Genomic DNA, 23183 nt, shown 5'->3' on the forward strand with positions numbered 1-23183 from the left:
AGAGGTCAACAGTGTTTACACCCATCCAGATATGATATTTCACCTGTCATACATGTGCGTCTAACACACAAAGGGAGTGGTGGTTCATCAATGACTTTTGACCCCTGCCTCATCTCAGACTGGGACTGATAGGCTATTGATTTATTGGCCTGTCAGATCTTGCACCCATTTTGATTGGTTGATTCCGTGAGAGGGTTTGTGGTTATATATAAGGTTTTTAGGGCATTCAGAGACACTCCAGAGAGCTCATTATTGAGAAAGATACAGAGTGCTACCTATGGAGATAAAACAGTATCAAAACATCTAACCAATGGAAAAAATCTCTGTGCATTTGTAAATTAAGCACACATGTGAATCTGTTGCATGCTATTGTGCGTGTGTAGATATGTTGCGTGCATTTGTGGATTAAGCGCAAATGTGGATCTGTTGTGTGCATTTGTTGATTAAAGGGGTCATAACATTGTGACGAGGAGGAGGGCGTGGCCGGGCCGTGAGGGTGCATGGCCAGCACTGAATCAGATGGCTGTGTGCGTCTCTCTCGCTCTCTCTCGAACTGGTGCCTCTGTCTCCCCTTGATCTCACTCTCCCGCTGATCATCTGATTCAGCGCCAGCCGTGCACCCTCACAATCTGGCCATGCCCTCCTCCTTGTCACAAACATAGTCTTTTTTTAAATAATTTTATTCTCTTCCCTGAGGTCCACTTAGAATGTTAGTAAAGTTTTTTTGCACCAAACAGTCATAATTTATTCATATATAATAATTTTCCATCCTGTATCTGGCTCTCTGTCTGAAACGCTGTTTTTTTTTTTTTTCTCCCAATTTGGAATGCCCAATTCCCAATGCGCTCTAAGTCCTCGTGGTCGCATAGTGATTCGCCTCAGTCCGGGTGGCGGAGGACGAATCCCAGTTGCCTCCACGTCTGAGACCGTCAACCCGGGCATCTTATCACGTGGCTTGTTGAGCACATTGCCACGGAGACATAGTGTGTGTGGAGGCTTCACGCCATCCACCGCGGCAACCACGCACAACTCATCAAGCGCCCCACCGAGAACGAACCACATTATAGCGACCACGAGGAGGTTACCCCATGTGACTCTACCCTCCCTAGCAACCGGGCCAATTTGGTTGCTTAGGAGACCTGGCTGGAGTAACTCAGCCGAACTAACTAACGAACTAGCGAACTCCAGGGGTGGTAGCCAGCGTATTTGACCACTGAGCAACCCAGGCCCCCTGAAACGCTCGGTTTTAAGCTGTGTGGCCCTTTAAGACTTCAATGTAAATGCCCACTTTTGTGTTTGGCTAACATCATGCAGCCCTTCCAATACAGGCATATTTGAAATGCAATCCGAAGAAAATGTATCAACTCCATACAACATTAAAACTACATTTCTGGGTTAACACATAACGTACACCCAAAACATTTCATTTGAATGTATCAAACTGTTAAGCACAGCATAAACTATCAAACAGTCATGATATACAGTATGAAATATTCATGAATGAAATTGGTAAACTTTTTCGTTTTTTGTCCAATAGTCCAATTTTAACTGCCCCATCTTTCAATAACAGGTCCTTTGCAAAGCTTGAATCATATTGTGACTGTTTCACAAGCAATTCACACTGAAATCTTCAGAATACACAAATGTAATTCAATCCACGGTGATGATGGGTGCTTCAACCGGTTTCAACAGGCGAAAGCAGAGATGCTGGTCTTCACATCTCACATTTTCCTGGTTTGTTTACACACAGAAGGGCATGTGTTTCTCCCAGTCAGTGGCAGCAGCAGAATGAGACGCATTTTTTGCCACTTTTAAAACGCGGCGCACATCGCCGGAAACGCATCAAAACGATCAAAGACGTCTATCAAGTACATTTACAAAAGACCAACCATTAAAAATAGCACAGATGGGTGCAAACACAATCCAGGACGCCTTCCAAACAGCACAAAAGCAAGACAGCACAGCTGAATGAAACACAATGGGGGATCCTTTTCAGAGTTATAACTTGACGTCACATTTTTTAAAAGCGGCGCGAGATGTATGTTAATGGTCAAAGCCGTTCATCTAGTCCACTTAGGATGAATCTCCCATGACAGGCCCCATCTTTATATATATATATATATATATATATAAATAGTTTTAGACCTAAAACTGATCCCTGCGGCACTCCACATTTTATCTGCGTTAACTGTGTTACAGTGTTATTTAAACTAATACATTGGTACCTGTTCTCTAAATAACTTGATATCCATGAATGAGCAATACCTCTAATACCACATTTATATAATTACTTTAGTAATAATTCATGATTTATGGTATCAAATGCTTTCTTTAGATCGACAAAAATTCCTACCACATATTCTTTTTTATCAATTGCAGTAGCTATTTCCTCTACTGATTCCATTAATGCCAATTCAGTTGAATGCTTGGCTCGAAACCCATACTGTCCATCACTTAAGATTTTATATTTTTCTATAAATTTATCCAGCCTCACAACATACACCGATCAGCCACAACATTAAACCACCTGCATAATATTGTGTAGGTCCCCCTCGTGCCACCAAAATAGCACCAACCCACATCTCAGAATAGCATTCTGAGATTATATTCTTATCACCGCAATTGTACAGAGAGGTTATCTGAGTTACCATAGATCAGGGTTCCTCAATAGGCAGCCCACGGGCCACATCCGGCAAATGTTTGGCCCGCGCTAAAGGCCTGTTCACAACAAATCCATGACAATTTTGTGAGACACACTTTAGACAAAAGGCCTATAAAAAAAAATTACAAATGAAAAATAATTTCACCTCTGTATAGTAGGTAGCGCTGTTGTTGTTCTACAAACATTTATACCAGTCTCCTGCCCTGCTCAGGCTAGCTGTCAGTGCTAAAGATTAATATATTGAACACTGTTAAAGCAGTCATTTACTTAATTTGGCATAACTGTTTCATTATGTTCTTTCATTGGTGTTGATGCATTCTGAGGAGTATATAATCTGTGTTTTTTTGCGAGTGAGATGAGTAAAGAGCGCTGTTGCATAAATATACATCCTATTTATATTTGCACATGTATTTTGCAACGAGTATATTTCAAACGGACTCCCGAAGCCAACTACTCTTTTTATAATGCCTGGATTAATGCCTGGAGAATATAACACAAGTTACTATGATACAAATACACCTGGAATAGTGCACATAAAGAATAACATTGTACAGAAAAAAAATATGATGCATTGCCTAATATTAAAAATAATTTATAAGAGAACATCCATGCATTTGTGGATTGCTGTGTGCGTGTGTGGATCTGTTGCATGCATTTGTGGACTGAGCGTGCATGTGGATCTGCTGCATGCAATTTTAGATTGCTGTGTATGTGTGTGTGGATCTGTTGCACGCATTTGTGGATTGAGCACACATGTGGATCTGCTACATGCAATTGTAGATTGCTGTGTGTGTGTGTGTGGATCTGTTGCATGCATTTGTGGATTGAGCACACATGTGGATATGCTACATGCAATTGTAGATTGCTGTGTGTGTGTGTGTGGATCTGTTGCATGCATTTGTGGATTGAGCACACATGTGGATCTGCTGCATGCATTTGTGGATTGCTGTGTGCATGTGTGGATCTGTTGTGTGCATTTGTGGATTGAGCGCGCATGTGGATCTATTAAGTACATTTGTGAATTGCTGTGTGTGTAGATCTGCTGCATGCATTTGTGGATTAAGCATGCATGTGGATCTGCTGCATGCATTTGTGGATTGCTGTGTGCATTTGTGGATTGAGCGCACATGTGGATCTGCTGCATGCAATTGTAGATTGCTGTGTGTGTGTGTGTGTGTGTGTGTGTGTGTGTGGATCTGTTGCATGCATTTGTGGATTGAGCACACATGTGGATCTGCTGCCTGCATTTGTGGATTGAGCACACATGTGGATCTCCTGCATGCATTTGTGGATTGAGCACACATGTGGATCTGCTGCCTGCATTTGTGGATTGAGCACACATGTGGATCTGCTGCCTGCATTTGTGGATTGAGCACACATGTGGATCTCCTGCATGCATTTGTGGATTGAGCACACATGTGGATCTCCTGCATGCATTTGTGGATTGCTGTGTGCATGTGTGGATCTGTTGTGTGCATTTGTGAATTGAGCGCAAATGTGGATCTGCTGCATGTGTTTGTGGATTGCTGTGTGCATGTGTATATCTTTTGTGTGCATTTGTGGATAACGTGCACATGTTTTTGTGTCCATCCGCTGTTTTTTAAATTGTTTTTGTATGTAAAAATGCGCTAGAGAGATGATTGAATTGCATTGTGCTGTTTTTTCTGTGTTTAACACAAGAGTGCTGTGTTTTTTAGATGCTGAGTCAAGTTAAAAAGAACTTATGCTGTATTAATTTCACTGCATCTAGCTTTTTTTTTTTTTTAAGCACAAGGATGCATTCGGTGTGAACGGCCCCTAATGATACCTGTGACCTGTCTGAGTGGCACATGAAAGGATGTGAGTTTTACAAATACTATTACTCTGCCAAAACTACTCTTGAAAACATCAGGTGACATGCCAGGAATGCTGTAACATTTGTGTTTTCTGCCGATTCATAAACATTTATGATTAATATAGCTGCAACATTTATTGTCTGATGGCAGAAATAAAAATGCCCCTTAAATGCCCTCTTTGTTGGAGGGGTGTGGAGAGAATATTGATCATGCCTTTGAGGTTTATTTTGCATTCAGTAATTAGTCGGCAAATACAGAAAGTCTTACCAATGTACAAGAGTCCTATATAACAGAATAAATGAGGATTTCATGAAGTGCATCTAAGACTACAGGGTTATTAAAGACTACCGGGAGGAATTTATCATCCGTTGCTCAGCTCAGCATGAGTCTGTGAAAACTGAAAAGACAGACAGAAAACAGGAAGTTGAAATGAGGACAGACTAACCAAGAAAACATAAGAAACACATGCAAAACATTCAGAGTAAGAAAAACTGCGCAAATCACATAAGTAACGTATTTTTAAGTGAGCAGTTGAAAGGGACAGTGTGATGCACACTGGAATATACTAAGCTGTCCAACATGCATTTCTAACATTCACATGTTGTAAAAAGAAAAGCAACAAAACTATGCGAATCAAAAAATGTGCGCAATAAAATATTCTCGGCAAGTGCAATACGAATTTATTGGTGAGGGTTTTTTGTTTCGCAGAGTAAACACACAAAATCGTCCTAGGTTAAAAAACATTGCTTTGTCGACGACAACTTATTCCACTTAATGAGCCACATTCATGAAACTCGAGCAGGATAATTACCATGTTGTGTTGTTCATAAAACCATTCTTGCCTAAATTATCATATGAAAGGTTTTAAGAACAATTAAAACAGATATTCATGTGGTGTATTTTCTGTGTAAATCGTACGTAAAACCATTCGTTCATAAAACCATTGTCACATTAAAACCATTGTCACAAACTAATCGCATGAATGGTTTTGTGAACAATTAACACAGAAATTCGCTCTGTTCGTCGTTATTAATGAGGCCAAATGTAAAGGGGTGCATCAGGGTTTATGAGCATACAATATTTTTGCGTAAATCGTTTGTAAAACCATTTGTACGTAAAACTATTCTACTGTCAATTATCGCATAAATGGTTTTACGAACAATTTACAACGACGTTCCTTCTTCTCATCGTCATGAATGAGGCCAAATGTGAAGGAGTGCATTGGGAATCATTGTTTCCTTTGAAAATGTTGTGGCGAAAATTTGTCTTCTGAAGATGTTTACCACATGACATTTTAATAACAAAATATTGGCTGCCACTACAAAACAATGAGCTTCGTGAGACCCAATACTCTGCTGTTCATGATAAATGTATGTTGTCTGTGTATCTGCACGATAAGAACATGGACTAGGGCGTTAGGGATTGAACTGGTTTATCTGAGCGCACAGGAAGATATCGCAACACCCTAAAGTGTCTGAACTCGATAATGATAAACAGACCAACCAACCAACAACACCAGGCTAATATTAATGTTTCATGTGAAAGAGTCATGATTAAAAACATAAAATTGCCAAAAAAAATTATCCACTCGAATGACATCACGAAGGACTAGCACCAAGACGTGCAGGAAATTAGAATATAACAGGAATTAGCATGTCATGCTTATTAATAACACACTGTGCTTCCTGATTGGTCGAGCCAAATGGAACTACACTGAGATATAGACAATCTAAACAATATGAGAAGGTGGTGAGACTTTAGCGAGTCCGCTCATGCTATTTTAATCTCTCTGACAGCATGACGCTAACACCACGCCATTTGCTTTTGCACCTAGACAACAAAGCAGCAAGTGGAATCAGGATGATGGAGGAACTGTTTTCGAAAAGCCCTCCTGATGTTTCATAGTGTCTCCTAAAACATGAAGATGATACAGCTGGAGAGATCTAGTTGTCATACTGTCTGATGTGACCACAACACATCCCTAAAATAACAAAGCTCAGTCTCTCTGCCAGAATGGTACAATGGTTTTTGTCTGTAACACACTCGTTCACACATACACACACACACAGTGTACACACTGTCCTATTGAAATGACCTAATTTACACTCAATTACACACAAACTCTCCCCTTCTTAGTCACTTCTCTTCTCTTCTCGTCTCGTCTCGTCTAGTCACTTCTCTTCTCTTCTCTTCTCTTCTCGTCTAGTCACTTCTCTTCTCTTCTCGTCTCTTCTCGTCTAGTCACTTCTCTTCTCTTCTCGTCTCTTCTTGTCTCGTCTAGTCACTTCTCTTCTCTTCTCGTCTCTTCTTGTCTCGTCTAGTCACTTCCCTTCTCTTCTCGTCTAGTCACTTCTCTTCTCTTCTCGTCTCTTCTTGTCTCGTCTAGTCACTTCTCTTCTCTTCTCGTCTCGTCTAGTCACTTCTCTTCTTTTCTCGTCTCTTCTCGTCTCGTCTCGTCTAGTCACTTCTCTTCTCTTCTCGTCTCTTCTCGTCTAGTCACTTCTCTTCTCGTCTCGTCTAGTCACTTCTCTTCTCTTCTCTTCTCGTCACTTCTCTTCTCGTCTCTTCTCGTCTAGTCACTTCTCTTCTCGTCTAGTCACTTCTCTTCTCTTCTCGTCTCTTCTCGTCTCTTCTCGTCTAGTCACTTCTCGTCTCGTCTAGTCACTTCTCTTCTCGTCTAGTCACTTCTCTTCTCGTCTCTTCTCGTCTAGTCACTTCTCGTCTCGTCTAGTCACTTCTCTTCTCGTCTAGTCACTTCTCTTCTCGTCTCTTCTCGTCTAGTCACTTCTCGTCTCGTCTAGTCACTTCTCTTCTCTTCTCTTCTCGTCTCTTCTCGTCTAGTCACTTCTCTTCTCTTCTCTTCTCATCTCTTCTCGTCTAGTCACTTCTCTTCTCTTCTCTTCTCGTCTAGTCACTTCTCTTCTCGTCTAGTCACTTCTCTTCTCTTCTCGTCTCTTCTCGTCTAGTCACTTCTCTTCTCTTCTCGTCTAGTCACTTCTCTTCTCTTCTCGTCTAGTCACTTCTCTTCTCTTCTCGTCTCGTCTAGTCACTTCTCTTCTCTTCTCTTCTCATCTTGTCTAGTCACTTCTCTTCTCTTCTTGTCTCTTCTCGTCTAGTCACTTCTCTTCTCTTCTCGTCTCGTCTCGTCTAGTCACTTCTCTTCTCTTCTCTTCTCGTCTCGTCTAGTCACTTCTCTTCTCTTCTCGTCTCTTCTTGTCTAGTCACTTCTCGTCTCGTCTCGTCTAGTCACTTCTCTTCTCTTCTCATCTCTCCTAGTCTCGTCTAGTCACTTCTCTTCTCATCTCTCCTAGTCTTTTCTCTTCTCAACCATTTTCTTCTCGTCTAGTCTTTTCTTGTCTCTTCTCTTGTTGTCTGTTGTCTTCTATTTTCTCCTCATCTCTTCTAGTCTTTTCTCTTCTCTTCTAGTCTCTCCTCATGTAGTCTTTTCTCATCTTTTCTCTTCTTGCCTTTTCTCATCTTGTTTCTTCTCATCAGTCTCTTCATGTCTTTTCTCATATTTTCTTGTCTGTTCTTATCTTGTGTAGACTCTTCTCGTCTCTCCAAGTCTTTTCACTTTTCATCTCTTCTCATCTTGTCTTTTATTGGGTTTTATCTTCTCTTCTCATCTTGTGTAGTTTTTCTATTCCAGAATTTTTCATCACTCTTTGTCATCTCTTCTCACCTTATTTCATCTTTCATAATCTTTTATCGTGTCTTCTTGTCTCTCCTAGTCTGTTCTGTCTTTTCCACTCTTCTCGTCACATCTTATCTCGTGTCCATCTCATGTCTTTTCTCGTCTTGTCTCTTCTCTTGTTGTCTGTTGTCTTCTTTTTTCTCCTCTTCTCTTCTAGTTTTTTCTCATCTTTCATCTTCTCTTCTCATCATGTGTAGTCTTTTCTCTTCTAGTCTTTTTTCCACTCTTCTCGTCATCTCGTCTCATCTTGTCTAGTCTTTTCTCATCTTGTCCCTTCTTGTTGTCTGTTGTCTTCTCTTTTCTTCTTATCTCTTCTAAAATGTTCTCTTCTCTTTTAGTCACTTCTCATGTAGTCTTTTCTCTTCTTTTCTCTTCCAGTTTTTCTCATATTTTCTTGTCTCTTTTCATCTCTTCTCATCTTGTCTCTTCCCATGTAGTCATTTCTCTTCTAGTTTTTTTTTTTTTTGTCTCTTCTCGTCATCTCACCTAGCCTTTTCTCATCTTATCTCTTCTCTTCTAGGCTTTTCTTGTCTCTTCTCATCATATCTCGCCTCTTCTCCAGAGGAAAGTGTTATTGCTCAGATATTTCTCTTTCATACCTTTAAGTATCAACTTTTTCTCAGATTCTCTAAAATTCCTCAGAAGAATTATCAATAGACACAAATGAGCCAATTGTTATACAGATATAAAATGAATGTGGATATCATAGCTCTGATCATTAAGTTTGGGGGAGTTTGATGACAAGCTTCAAACTGAAATCTTTGACTTTTGACTGCAGACTTTATCTTGGCAAATCTTGAGCACAGTTTGAGAAACTGCTCAAATGACCCATTTCACACTTTCTGCACTAAACAGATGCTGTATGTGGTGTTGGGGAGCTATAGAAAAATGTAAAAATCAATATTTTCTAGGAAACGCTTGTGAAAGGTTGCATTTGAAATGCAGATGGTCGGCATTCAATCAAACCTGATCTCAAGTCAAAACAAAGTTTCACTGAGTGACACATCCTTCACATCTGATCTCAGAACAGTTTTGCTATTCTCTCTTATATTTCATTAGTCATGTCACACTGAGACATCAGAATCACAGTGAGCACCTGTGTCCACCCTGAAACGGCTGGGAAAATCACTGAGTGTACATAAATAGCTTATGTATAAAGGGGTTGAGTCCAGGGCCGCGTTTCAGAACAACCTACATATCCTCCTCATTCTAGCATCAAGAACCAATGCCATAATGACTGCATCTATTTATTTCATCCGCTATTCTAAAGCAAAGAAATCATTTATGAACAAAAAGCTCGTGCAGAGCAAATGAAACACTGGATTTGGACACATTTAAAAATGCCTGAATGTCTTTGGATAATCAGAATTTCAGTAAATCTACTGTATTGTTTAATAATTTAAACATTTTACTTGAAATGTGTGCTTGTGCTATCTGTAAAATAAATGCCACTTGCTCTGATATTTTGTCATCTAATTCAGTGACATTCAGACATTTAAGTCTGATCTAATAATTTTTTTGGCCACTGTTTACAAACAAACTGACACTGACTGAGATACAATAACAAAATCCAATAAGATGGTTCTGAATTTTACATGACAGATCATGAACCAGCTTTCATCAGCATTACGAATGAAAAACATTGAAAACTTTCATTCTTGACCGAGAAACTCCAGCAGAATAAACGGCTCATGGGAAACTGATCTTTTCAGTATTTGTGTGAGCTGTTATTTTGGATTTCCCCTGGTGTTTCCGTGTGGAGAAGCTTTTCAATATTTACCACAAAACCAACAGAGGTGAACCACTGCACCGCTGTTTGTGTGTTGTGGATCACATTGATCTGTTCAAGGCCTCCGGTGAGATACAGACCTGATTGACGGACTGAGAAAACATTTCAAGCCAGATATTTCTCAGACTCGCTCACAAACAGACTCGTGGGAGCGTTTGAGAATCTCACACCAAAATGAACTTGCATTCAAATTAAACAACCATTCACAACATGAAAAAAAGTGTTTATTTGTACTCGTGGTTGTTGGCATGGCAGAGTGCGATTGCATAATTAGTGTTTTACAAATTAATTGTCAATATTCCATGAGCGTTCAAGAGCTCTAAAGGGCCTGCGGTTTCTCTGAAGCTTTTTAAATTTTATAAAAGACATTCAGGTCATGTTGGGTTAGGGAATTAATTATGATGAACTGCTCAAACGAGACATGCAGGTTTGTTTAATCCATTCAAAAGCATGTCAAGACTTGTTTGGAGAAAAACGGGCAATCCACAAAGTTTATTTCTTAAGCGTAGTGTGATTAAGGCTAGATTGGGCGGTAACCGCTACCACACCTACCAGACAAAGACACATATCCATCAAAAATGTTGTACCATGTTTGTGCAAGTGAAAAGTGAAATGAATAATAGTTCAGGTCAAAAACAAAATCTGTTTCAACGTCTGATTCACTTTAAGATAAATATATGTGTGTGTGTATATACAGTGGCAAGAAAAAGTATGTGAACACTTTGGAATTAGCTCCATTTTCTCCATTAATTGGTCATAAATGTTATCTCATCTTCAAAGTCACAAGTATATACAAAGCACAATGTTCTTAAGCTAACAACAAACAAACAATTATAATCTTTCACGTCTTTATTGAACATCCAATTAAACATTCACAGTGCTGTGGAAAAGTAAGTGAACCCCTAGGATAGGACTAATGATGTCAACAAAAGCTAATTAGAGTCAGGAGTTAGAAAACCTGGCATCTAATTAATGAATCGAGATTGGAGGTGTGGGTTAGAGCTACTTTGACTTACAAAAAGCACTCAAACATTTTGAGTTTGCTATTTACAAGAAGCATCTGCTGACGTGGACCATGCCTCACAAAAAAGAGAATTCAGAAGACCTACGAACAAGAATTGTTGCTTTGCATAAAGCTGGAAAGGGTTACAAAATTATCTTGAAGAGATAAGATATTCATCTGTCCACAGTTAGACAAACTGTCTATAAATGGAGATGATTTAGTACTGTGGGTACTCTCCCTAGAAGTGGCCGTCCAGCCAAGATGACTCAAAGGGCACACTGCAGAATGCTCAATGAGGTAAAAAAGAACCCTAGAGTGACAGATAAAGTCTTTAAGGAATCATTGGAACTGGTTAACATCTCTGTTCATGAGTCTACTATATGGAAAACATTAAACAGGCATGGTGTTCATGGCAGGACACCACGAAGGAAGCTGCTGCTTTCCAACATAAACATTGCTGTGCGCCTGACGTTTGCCAAAGACCACCTTGACACTCCACAACACTACTGGAAAGATGTTTTGTGGACTGATGAAACTAAGGTTGTATTATTTGGGAAGAACACGCAGCACTACGTATGGCACAAAAAAAACATCATCCCAACGGTGAAGTACGGCGGAGGGAGCTTCATGATTTGGGGCTTCTTTGCTGCTTCAGGCCTGGACCACTTGCCATTATTGAGGGAAAAATTAATTCCCAAGTTTAACAAGATATCCTACAGGATAATGTCAGGGTGTCTGTGCGCCAGCTGAAGTTCAGTAGAAGTTGGGTGATGCAACAGGACAATGACCCTAAACATCGAAGTAAATCCACTACAGAATGGCTTCAAAAAAAGAAAATCCACCTTTTGGAGAGTCCCAGTCAGAGCCCAGACCAGATCCGCAGCTACCAGAAACACTTGGTTGAGTTGATTGCTGCCAAAGGAGGATCGACCAGTTATTAAATCCACAGAACTGTGAATGTTTAATGGGATGTATTCAATAAAGACATGAAAGATTATAATTGTTTGTGTTTATTAGCTTAAGCGCATTGTGTTTGTCTATACTTGTAACTTTGTTGAAGATGAGATCACATTTTATAACCATTTAATGCAGAAAACCAGCTAATTCCAAAGGGTTCACATACTTTTTCTTGCCACTGTGTATACATATATGTATTAGTATGGATTATTCTATTCCGCATATAGCCCATGACTTACTAAAATAACCATTATTGGTTAGTATAGTATAGCCATCATGTCAACAGTAACTATGTTTTCATCCAAGGATTTTTTGCGAAAAAAGTTTTAGCGCATCAAAATAAAGCTGATGGAAACGCAAATTATCGCTAAAATTTCACAAGTGTCGACATAATATTTTTCCGTTTAACTCTAATGCATAAACTCTATGTCGATACCTCAAATGTTGTGAAAAACTGGTTTGGAAACACTTTTTGTAGAGAAAATTGGCATTAACGCAAAAATGTAGTGTCACGTGACAGAATTTGCCCCAATCGTTAGCCTGTGTTAATCATGACGACAAGGTATAGGATCCTTGAAAGCCAATTTATCGTACGTGGTTATGGATTAATCTTAACTGAATATAGATCTGATGCTGCAAACATGACACTTCCAGGAGTACCAACACAAATATCTCATATCATTCACATCAACAAGTGCATGGAGAATAGCTGCGCACTCCGCATATACACATCGATGGATGGTCCTTATACTAAGACCGAAAATTCCCCCCACTACTTGGTGCAGGTTTCCAGCTTGAACAGGGCCATGACGATTTGTTTTCGGGTCAGAACCGGTGGCAACTTGCAACAGGCGCAACATCAGGACCAATATTACAGTCTTATCAGAAGGGCAACTGCTCCCTTCTGATTGCATTTATTTGTGAAATTAAAATGACAGTAGCTGGTTAATTTCAATGAATTGTCTCAATACTCTCCCCATTTTACCAAAACTTCAGAGGAAAAAAATTAGGGACATCTGGGAGTCGAATTAGCGATAAACACACATTTCTGTATGGAAACGGCTTCAGGGCAGATTTCTTTTGCGCTAAACCAAAACGTATGCGACAAAGTGTTTTTTTTAGGCATGACGTCATCACGCACACCATTTTTATCAATAAAAGGCCATTTGAATGGAAACAGGCAGAAGACGGCAAATTTCGTAAACATTTTTTTATGCATTTTCACTTTGTTGATAACAAAATAGCGCGAAAAAAGGATGGAAACTAGGATAATTACAGTGTTGTTTCTCTAGATTTTAGCAAACAAGCATTAAATAGGACTTCCATTTTTTGCCCAACAATTTCCTTATAAAATTACAAATCCAAGGCAAATCTATATTTCAGTTAAAAGCACAGATTTCCATTAGCATCCTACATTTAATAATATAACATGTTTATATTCTATCCATCTATGAATACATAAAATATAATAAACTGACCTGTCAGACAAATGATTAACAAATTCAGGGTCGAAATTAAAAAAACAGAAACACACAGGCAAAAACACAGACAGACCTCTGACATGGACTCTTAACAAGACTGCAGTATTAAATCATTCATATTGACGACCTCTCTGTGTTTGGGTGTTTTCCAGTCACACCAGCTCAAAACAAATCAATGACCCTAAAAAAAAAAAAACATCTAACAACTTGAACCCACTACTTTTCCAAACTAATAATCAACTGTTATATAGATTTGTGTACGGCACAGATTGCACACAGTTGCGTTTACTTGCGTTACTGTGGTGGAAACAAACCTCAGTACTCAAGGGGGCGATAAAGTTACCTTCAAATGTCCGCACTATTAAACCAGATTTTATTCAGGAAGCTTTCTATAAACGTGTTGACAGATTAACTAACTTTAAAAAACTTGCTCAGCAAGAAGTGTTGCTCCGCCATGACCTGAAACAGAAAACTGGTGGTAGAAGATAGGTTATGCTAATGTCCGCTATGCTACGCTAGCACTCCATGCAGCAATACTGAGAATGCGTTATAAACTGCGTTCTCACACATTTCAAAACACAACAACATAAAATTGAGCCTGTGTAACTAGAAGCTTTTCATTTCACATATCTGCACAGAACATGTTAAAGTTTAACATAGCATATGCACTAACCACTATGCCATGGCTCTGAGTCAATTTCACTTTCATTCAGCTCCATAATTTTGGATCAACACACATTTCTCTTTGCACTATTCCCACAACAAAAAACGCAGCCATAACAAAGAACATCACATGAACTCGGTCCAGTTCCTGAGCTAACTTGGTTAGCCGTCGAGTGAACATCGTTCTACTCTCACTTCACTGGATTCCAACACGGCCGCCAGTAAAAATAACCCGCAAGCATGTCAGATTCGCACAGACAGACGACAGGAGACCTACTACACACATGAGAGATTCAGTGAAAACATTCAAATCTTACATGGCTGACCTAAAAAGCATAGAAAATGAAAGTCACATCAGTATATCATGCAGATCTGCGCCACCTTAACTGGCAGACAGGGACTGCTCATTTGTGGAACATTTGTTCATTAATGAACAAGCTAGAGAGAACACACACATGCACACACTAACTGGGCAAGAGTGTAATTACAGTGAGTTGTTGCTGTAATCTGGCGTTAATGCTCAGACTGATGTATAGAATTCAGTAACAGACACAAACTAAAACCCAGATATCAGGGACAGGCTAAAAAGCTTTCCTATAAATGCCATTAAAACCGTTTACCAGATTTGAAGCTGTCATAAATCTCATCCTATTCTTGCAACAAGTCATATCAGACTATCATCACACACACTGAAATTTCACAAACAAAAAGATTCATAGAATTGCCATGTTTTTTGGAAGTACCATTGTAGGACCATGGTATTCTTTGGAAGTACACTGGAGCACGATGTAAAATACCATGGTGAATGGATATGGCAATCATAAAGTACCGTGGCATTGCAGTCCAAGCTCGCATTAACGCACAGGCTTACCAGGGCTGCAGGGGGGCCCACAACTCCCAGGGGCCCATTCGCAGCATCCACCACCTGTTGCTCCACTGACAGCGTTCGCAGGAGGAGTGCATGTAAATGCGTTCAGTGGAAGACGGTGATGGAAACACATAGACGTGCGCAACAACGAAAGTCGTCCGTGTAGCGCATCATCACATAGTAACACCGTCCAATCATCGTGGTACCTTAATACGGCCCTGTTACTGTCTGATACAATTGCTTTACCATAGTATTTAGTAAAAAGTAAATATACTGTACAGCCTGATCTCCTGAAAATTACGTGACTGTGGCGAGATGTTTGCAAAACTATATTACGTGGTTCCGTATTGTGGACTTTGGTTTTTTAAGTTATTCAAAAACTCACTGAACTGCAAATCATTCATTTCGTCATGTCTGACTTGAATGAACCAAGAAGTCAGAGTAATTACTGGATGGTTGTTGATATGACTATGTGTGGGCAAAGATTGACCTACTTATGCAGCCTGATCTCATTAAAATTGTTAATGAACCTATTTGCAAAATGACATTACGTGGTTCGTTACACGTTTCACGGCAATTCCGAGATGAAACGTCCACTGTGTGGCGCTAAAAGCGAGTTAAATTTTCTCTCAAACAGATTAGGTTTTTTTTAGGTTAATGCTCTATCTCCCTACCTCCCTACCCTAACCGACAGTGTCATAAAAAGCAAATGTGACAAGAAAAACACCATGTAACTTTGTGCTGCTTCTGTGACACTTTCTGCATACATGTCAATTTGCATGCTCTTGAGGACTCGCACCCCAGTCCTTTGTATCAGTTGAGCTACCGCACAATTTTATTGCACATGAACAAGCTAGTAAATGCAGTTGGTTGTGTAATGCAAACTTTAAAATGCATCGCCTTACAAGTCATGTGCTTTAGTAAAAGTGTTTCGATTTTCATTTCGCAATGTGTGAGGATCGTGTGGTATGTTTAGGAGGGGTGGGCTATTACTTTTTAAATGATTAGACTGTGATAAAACATATGGAGAGAAAAAAATCCCATAGATTTATATTGAAGTATAGGGACTAAAAGCATGTCTAGGGAATAGAATACTTGGGCTCTATTGGGCCAGTAAGTAACCATAACACCCTGTCAGTAGAGGTTCTAGCTTGTATGGCGCCCTGGGCGAAACCTGCTTCAAGACGCCCCCAAAGTTGTTGACCGGGTACGCCGGGGATGGTGATTGTAAATGAGAACGTTCCTCGGGGGGGGGGGGGGGTTCGTGCCTCATGCCACCCCCATACCCCCCCAACAATTTCCTTATAAAATTACAAATCCAAGGCAAATCTATATTTCAGTTAAAAGCACAGATTTCCATTAGCATCCTACATTTAATAATATAACATGTTTATATTCTATCCATCTATGAATACATAAAATATAATAAACTGACCAACTGTTATATAGATTTGTGTACGGCACAGATTGCACACAGTTGCGTTTACTTGCGTTACTGTGGTGGAAACAAACCTCAGTACTCAAGGGGGCGATAAAGTTACCTTCAAATGTCCGCACTATTAAACCAGATTTTATTCAGGAAGCTTTCTATAAACGTGTTGACAGATTAACTAACTTTAAAAAACTTGCTCAGCAAGAAGTGTTGCTCCGCCATGACCTGAAACAGAAAACTGGTGGTAGAAGATAGGTTATGCTAATGTCCGCTATGCTACGCTAGCACTCCATGCAGCAATACTGAGAATGCGTTATAAACTGCGTTCTCACACATTTCAAAACACAACAACATAAAATTGAGCCTGTGTAACTAGAAGCTTTTCATTTCACATATCTGCACAGAACATGTTAAAGTTTAACATAGCATATGCACTAACCACTATGCCATGGCTCTGAGTCAATTTCACTTTCATTCAGCTCCATAATTTTGGATCAACACACATTTCTCTTTGCACTATTCCCACAACAAAAAACGCAGCCATAACAAAGAACATCACATGAACTCGGTCCAGTTCCTGAGCTAACTTGGTTAGCCGTCGAGTGAACATCGTTCCACACAGCTGTTCAACAGGAAAAGACTGCAGGTGTGAGCGGCAGATGGCGTGAACTCTGTCTGTGCGGGTCACATCAGAGAGAGAAGAGAAAGAGGGAAACTGTGTCGTGTTTAACAGAACGAGGCCAAGACTGCCACAGCGAGACCATCTGTGTGACAGCCAAGGGGTAACAGACCAGCACTGCTTATGACCGGAGGAGATATTAATAGATAAAACCACCATATGTCACATCAACAGCACTGAACTCAAACCTGTTACCATACGTTTCTGAGACCGCTGGTTATGTTGGCAATGGAAACTAGTGTACTGTTAACTGCACAGTATACAATGCATACGGCATACTATATTTGAAAACAGTATGCAATGATAAATGTTTCAAACAGTAGTATGCTTCATGTGGCAAATGGACCATTTTTACTTGGTTGACAATAAAAATTGGCAAAAACGGGAAAAAGGGATTTGAGCCATATCCAGAGACAGAACAAGACTGCCAATAAGCAACCACTTTACAACCATCCGGAACACCCTAGCAACAGCACAGCAGCACGCTGGCAACCCCCAATAACACCCTAGCATTGTGGCACGTGTCAGATATAATTGCTGGTTCATTCATCACACTGGAAATTGATACAGTATTCCACACAGTGTGCTATGGTTGTGTTCTATCCATTTTGGCAAATCCAGTCGGTCATCTCCCAGATAGCACACGTACATCTCTGAGATGTCTGTTTAAGAGCGTTTCATCTGGAAAGCATCACAATCTAATTAACATCTGGTAAATATCAGATTTACGAACATTTTAAACCATAACGCCTCACTTCTGGGTGATGTACGTGTGCTATCACGGCTAGGAAATTACATGCATAGGCCTACAGAAATTTTGCATATAATCGCGATCTTCCTTTGAACAGTCCCGATATTGATTTTCTCCCCTTTTCTCCCCAATTTGGAATTCCCAATGCGCTCTAAGTCCTCGTGTTGGCGTAGTGACTCACCTCAATCTGGGTGGCGGAGGACGAATCTCAGTTGCCTCCACATCTGAGACCGTCAATCCGCGCAACTTATCACGTGGCTTGTTGAGCGCATTACCGCGGAGACGTAGCGCGTGTGGAGGCCCACACTGTCTTACCGAGAGCGAGAACCACACATTATAGCGACCACGAGGAGGTTACCCCATGTGACTCTACCCTCCCTAGCAACTGGACCAATTTGGTTGCTTAGGAGACCTGGCTGGAGTCACTAAGCACGCCCTGGATTCGAACTCGCAACTCCAGGGGTGGTAGTCAGTGCCAATGCTCGCTGAGCTACCCAGGCCCCCCTGACATTGATTCTTAAAATAACATGTTCGATCTTTTACTCTATGCTAGGGGTGCTTCTTACATCAACAATCGCAATTAATTGCATACATAAGTATTTGCTGAGAAAGCCCCACAGATAACAATAATTCAAAATATAATGATTAAATCATTATTAATAGTTATATTTAAATAATTATAAATAATATATATATATAATAAAAAATAATACAGATCATTCAAATGATCATTCAAAATGGAAAATCTGTATCGATACCCAGCCCAAGTGCACAGTATGTCTGCATCCTGCCTTCTGTCTGGTTTCTTGTTTACTTGTAGGATCCTGACACTTACACTATATTGCCAAAAGTATTCGCTCATCTGTCTTTAGACACATATGAACTTAAGTGACATCCCATTCTTAATCCATAGGGTTTAATATGATGTCGGCCCACCCTTTGCAGCTATAACAGCTTCAACTCTTCTGGGAAGGCTTTCCACAAGGTTTAGGAGTGTGTTTATGGGAATTTTTGACCATTCTTCCAGAAGCGCATTTGTGAGGTCAGACACTGATGTTGGACGAGAAGGCCTGGCTCGCAGTCTTCGCTCTAATTCATCCCAAAGGTGCTCTATCGGGTTGAGGTCAGGACTCTGTGCAGGCCAGTCAAGTTCTTCCACACCAAACTCGCTCATCCATGTCTTTATGGACCTTGATTTGTGCACTGGTGCGCAGTCATGTTCGAACAGGAAGGGGCCATCCCCAAACTGTTCCCACAAACTTGGGAGCATGGAATTGTCCAAAATCTCTTGGTATGCTGAAGCATTCAGAGTTCCTTTCACTGGAACTAAGGGGCCAAGCCCAGCTCCTGAAAAACAACCCCACACCATAATCCCCCCTCCACCAAACTTCACAGTTGGCACAATGCAGTCAGACAAGTACCGTTCTCCTGGCAACCGCCAAACCCAGACTTGTCCATCAGATTGCCAGATGGAGAAGCGTGATTCGTCACTCCAGAGAACGCGTCTCCACTGCTCTAGAGTCCAGTGGCGGCGTGCTTTCGGCCATGGAAACCCATTCCATGAAGCTCTCTACGCACTGTTCTTGAGCTAATCTGAAGGCCACATGAACTTTGGAGGTCTGTAGCGATTGATTCTGCAGAAAGTTGTCGACCTCTGCGCACTATGCGCCTCAGCATCCGCTGACCCCGCTCTGTCATTTTACGTGGCCTACCTCTTCGTGGCTGAGTTGCTGTCATTCTCAATCACTTCCACTTTGTTATAATACCACTGACAGTTGACTGTGGAATATTTAGTAGCGAGGAAATTTCACGACTGGACTTGTTGCACAGGTGGCATCCTATCACAGTACCACGCTGGAATTCACTGAGCTCCTGAGAGCGGCCCATTCTTTCACAAATGTTTGTAGAAGCAGTCTGCATGCCTAGGTGCTTCATTTTATACACCTGTGGCCATGGAAGTGATTGGAACACCTGAATTCAATTATTTGGATGGGTGAGCGAATACTTTTGGCAATATAGTGTATGTACTGTTCTTTCTTTTCTGTTATTTTGTGTCCATGTGCTCCTCTGCCCGTCTGACCTCTGTCCGGGAGTTTTTGTGTTCAGTTTTTGCATCCTGTTTTTGTCTAAATAAAAGACTTATTGAAGACTTTGGTAGTGTGCATTTGGGTTCTTCCTGACAAATCCCTAACACAATATTCATACTACATCCTACTTATTTCACAATTAGTACATAGTACGCCATTCCAAACATAGCCCCAATGTAAAGTCCAGCAAAGCTGGCTTCATATGAGGCGTAATTAGTGTATTAGCGTTAGGCATGTGATGTATTCGGTAATACGGTATATCACAGTAATTAACATGCACATTATTGTTATCATGGGCACTTAAATAATCCTTGATAACCTTTTAGCCAAATTGTTTAGATTTGTATTATGGCACAGTAGTTTTTTCCATCAACGAATCAAGATTCACAACACTGGGTTTATGCGGCATGAGTGTCACATTCGCACTCTGATGTAAACAAAACCAACTTGGACTAGAAGCATGGCTGAAGGAGGAATGCAGCCAAACTTTTATCCGCCTTTTAAAAGGGTTGAGTCGGAAGTGTGGAAGTATTTTGGGTTTCATTAAAATACAGAGCGATTGTTGTTCGAAGATGGCTCTCCTTTGTGTGTAATACACGTGGCAGCAAAACACAGGAACACCTACAACATGTTCACTCATCTGCGGCACAATCATCCTGTGCAATGTAGCGAGATAAATGTAAGTTGTGACAGTTCTGCTAGTTTTCTAACTGTTTTTGAGAACTGAGAGACAAAACTCTAAGAGACAACTAGCTAAGTGACAACTAAGACAACAAAGAAAGTGAACTGTTGTTGCCATTTGCAGATAATGTGTAGCTTGCTTTTAAGTGTCCGAAGAGTAGTTAGCTAAAACGCCGCTAGCTATATAATGACATATGCGTCTTGTAATACAGTTGTAATCAGCTAATAGTAAGTCCTGTAATTAATAATGGCAATGTGGCACAATGATCATTTCAATATTAAGTTCAAGTTGGAACACAATGCAATCGTATGTTGCCATACAGTGTGAGTGATTCAATTTGTAGCTAGCACCTAGCTATATATTAGCAACTGGCTAGCTATCCAGAAAAAACATGCATTTGTTTTTAAATGTTCTTCGTTCTCTGTTCATTTAAAAAGCCAGTTTGGTATTGAAAAACATAATTCAACTTGTTATTAAGAGAACAACAATAAAGTTTGTTTATCTTTCAACACGTTTTTGTAATGTAATTCAACACTGTGATAATACTGTATACCATAATAAAAGCTTCAGCAATTATCCTGATGTGAAAATCTGATACCATCACATGCCTAATTAGTATGTTTAAATACACTACAAAGTTCAGTTGGACTAAAACAATAATTCGTCTTTTTTAAATGTTGTGTAAAGGCTTTAGTCCGACAGTGAACGCACCAATCCGATTCTTGAAAAGTCAAACTAACAGACTTGTTGTAGATAATACGATTGTAGCTCGGCTTCGTCAAGCATGTATAGCCTACTCCTTGGTCAAACTAAAATTGGCCCCGGCGTTGTGCGCACATATGCGGCAAAAGACAGGAGTGACGCGCAACATGTTTTTAACTCGTTGTATTTAATATAAACATACTGAATGAATTCTGTACGTACATTCCTTTAAATAAATGGAGTTTAATGTAAGTCTTTCTAAGATACTCCATCGTGAAGAATCGAGAACTATAAAGAAAACTCACCTTGTGTCTGCACTTCAGGACAACACCGTAAGCTCCTGCGAGAGAGAGAGAGAGAGAGAGAGAGAGAAAAAAACAGATTTTACGAGTCAGATTTTCACTCAGTACTCATTACCAGTCATTACTGTGTCTTTGTAAACACGATTCTCTCCAAATGCATGTCAATGTGCCAAAACCTGTCTAAAACGCCAAAGCGTGATTTGTATGCCGAATAAAATGATTGAAAGTAGAGCATGGTAAAAATGAGGCATTAATTTACACGTTTACCTGCTGTCACATCTAGAGAGAGAGATTTTAAGAGAGGTGTAAGAACATCCTGTTTTCATTCAAGACCTCTGGGACACAAAAGCAACAGAGGATCCAATTGCTGCCAACAGTTTTTTTAATCAGGCTAACTCATTAAAAATCTTGCATAAGCACGTTTAGCCCAAACAATCCACAAACTGGCACACAGGTGTGCGTAAACGAGAGCCATTTTTTTGTTTTAAGTGTCTGTGTGTGCCTGTTTACAGGCTGTGTGTTAGGCTGTGGTACGGTTTTGGCACTGTAGATGATATCAGCTCTATCTGTGGCACAAATCTATGGTCCTTTAGGAGCTGCAATTCTGAGTGCAAGTGAGGAACCCATCCAACAGATCTGGGCTGGTATCCGAGGGGAATCTCATTTGCTAAGGCAACTTCATCTGTTCTACGAATAAGAATGAGACCTTAAATCATGCGGCTTGTTGAAGAGAGGTGTGCTATTACTAGGGCCCTATGAATTCTGCATTGCGAAAACATAGACGGAATCGCGGAATCCATACAAACGTAAATGAAGCAATTAACTATTAAACGTGGAATGCCATGGAATTTTTACATATTTGGGATCAAATTAATGTATTAATGCTCAATCAAATTAAAATCGTGACATGTCCTAGTGTGACAATTAAACCACGAAAGGCTGAGATTTAATTAAATAAATATACAGTCTGAGGGCAAATTAAATAAGAATGAATTGTGGACGCTAAAAGCGCAGTTTTTTTTTTGCTCACGCTGATTCACTGATAACACCTCATCATATGCATCACATGCACTCTGTGTTTGTAATAGATTACAGACAGCAGAGCGTGCATTAAACTTTAAGCGTGCAGCACATGCAGACTAATATATAAAGAATTAAATCGCAGCCTTTCACGGTTTAATAATCACATTAGGCCATATAGTGATCTGCTTATCTGGAGGTGTGAAGCTGTTGTCAAAAACATACAAAATCAAAATGCTTTATTTGGCTTTCCGTCAAAATAAAAGCCCAATTTAACTAGATACGTGAAATTGAAGAAACTGTGACAGAAATGTAATACCACTGTATAATAAAATGCAATATTCAATGTAGTAATAAATTATAATAATAATTAAATATTTATATTACATTTAAGCAATATCTCACAAGCAAGAATGCTGTTGTACTTGATTAAAGTTTTTATCAATTCTTTCACTAATGCATTAAGTGACGACATTTTTCACCTGGTGGACAATAAAATGGGTGAACAAATCCCATAGACTTACATAGGAGGGACACACAATGAATCAAATTGCGTGGCTGGACTTCAGGACATGA

At 40.0% G+C, this 23183-nt stretch overlaps 1 protein-coding gene and 1 long non-coding RNA gene across 8 annotated transcripts in view; one reads left to right on the forward strand and one right to left on the reverse strand.

Moving 5' to 3' along the window:
* Positions 1-23183, reverse strand: part of LOC127420299 (cyclin-dependent kinase-like 5) — a 73612-nt gene that overhangs the window by 31417 nt on the left and 19012 nt on the right. For all 4 annotated transcript variants that reach the window (XM_051662483.1, XM_051662485.1, XM_051662482.1 and 1 more), the window contains exon 3: positions 21591-21625. In XM_051662483.1, coding sequence (XP_051518443.1) covers positions 21591-21625 — 35 coding nt within the window. The remainder of the gene's footprint in view (positions 1-21590; positions 21626-23183) is intronic.
* LOC127420344 (uncharacterized) overlaps positions 1-23183 on the forward strand; it is a 60072-nt gene that overhangs the window by 19875 nt on the left and 17014 nt on the right. The gene's annotated exons all lie outside the window — the stretch shown is intronic.

This window comes from Myxocyprinus asiaticus, chromosome 29, assembly GCF_019703515.2.
Source record: "Myxocyprinus asiaticus isolate MX2 ecotype Aquarium Trade chromosome 29, UBuf_Myxa_2, whole genome shotgun sequence".
In the NCBI taxonomy this organism is placed as follows: Eukaryota; Metazoa; Chordata; class Actinopteri; order Cypriniformes; family Catostomidae; genus Myxocyprinus; species Myxocyprinus asiaticus.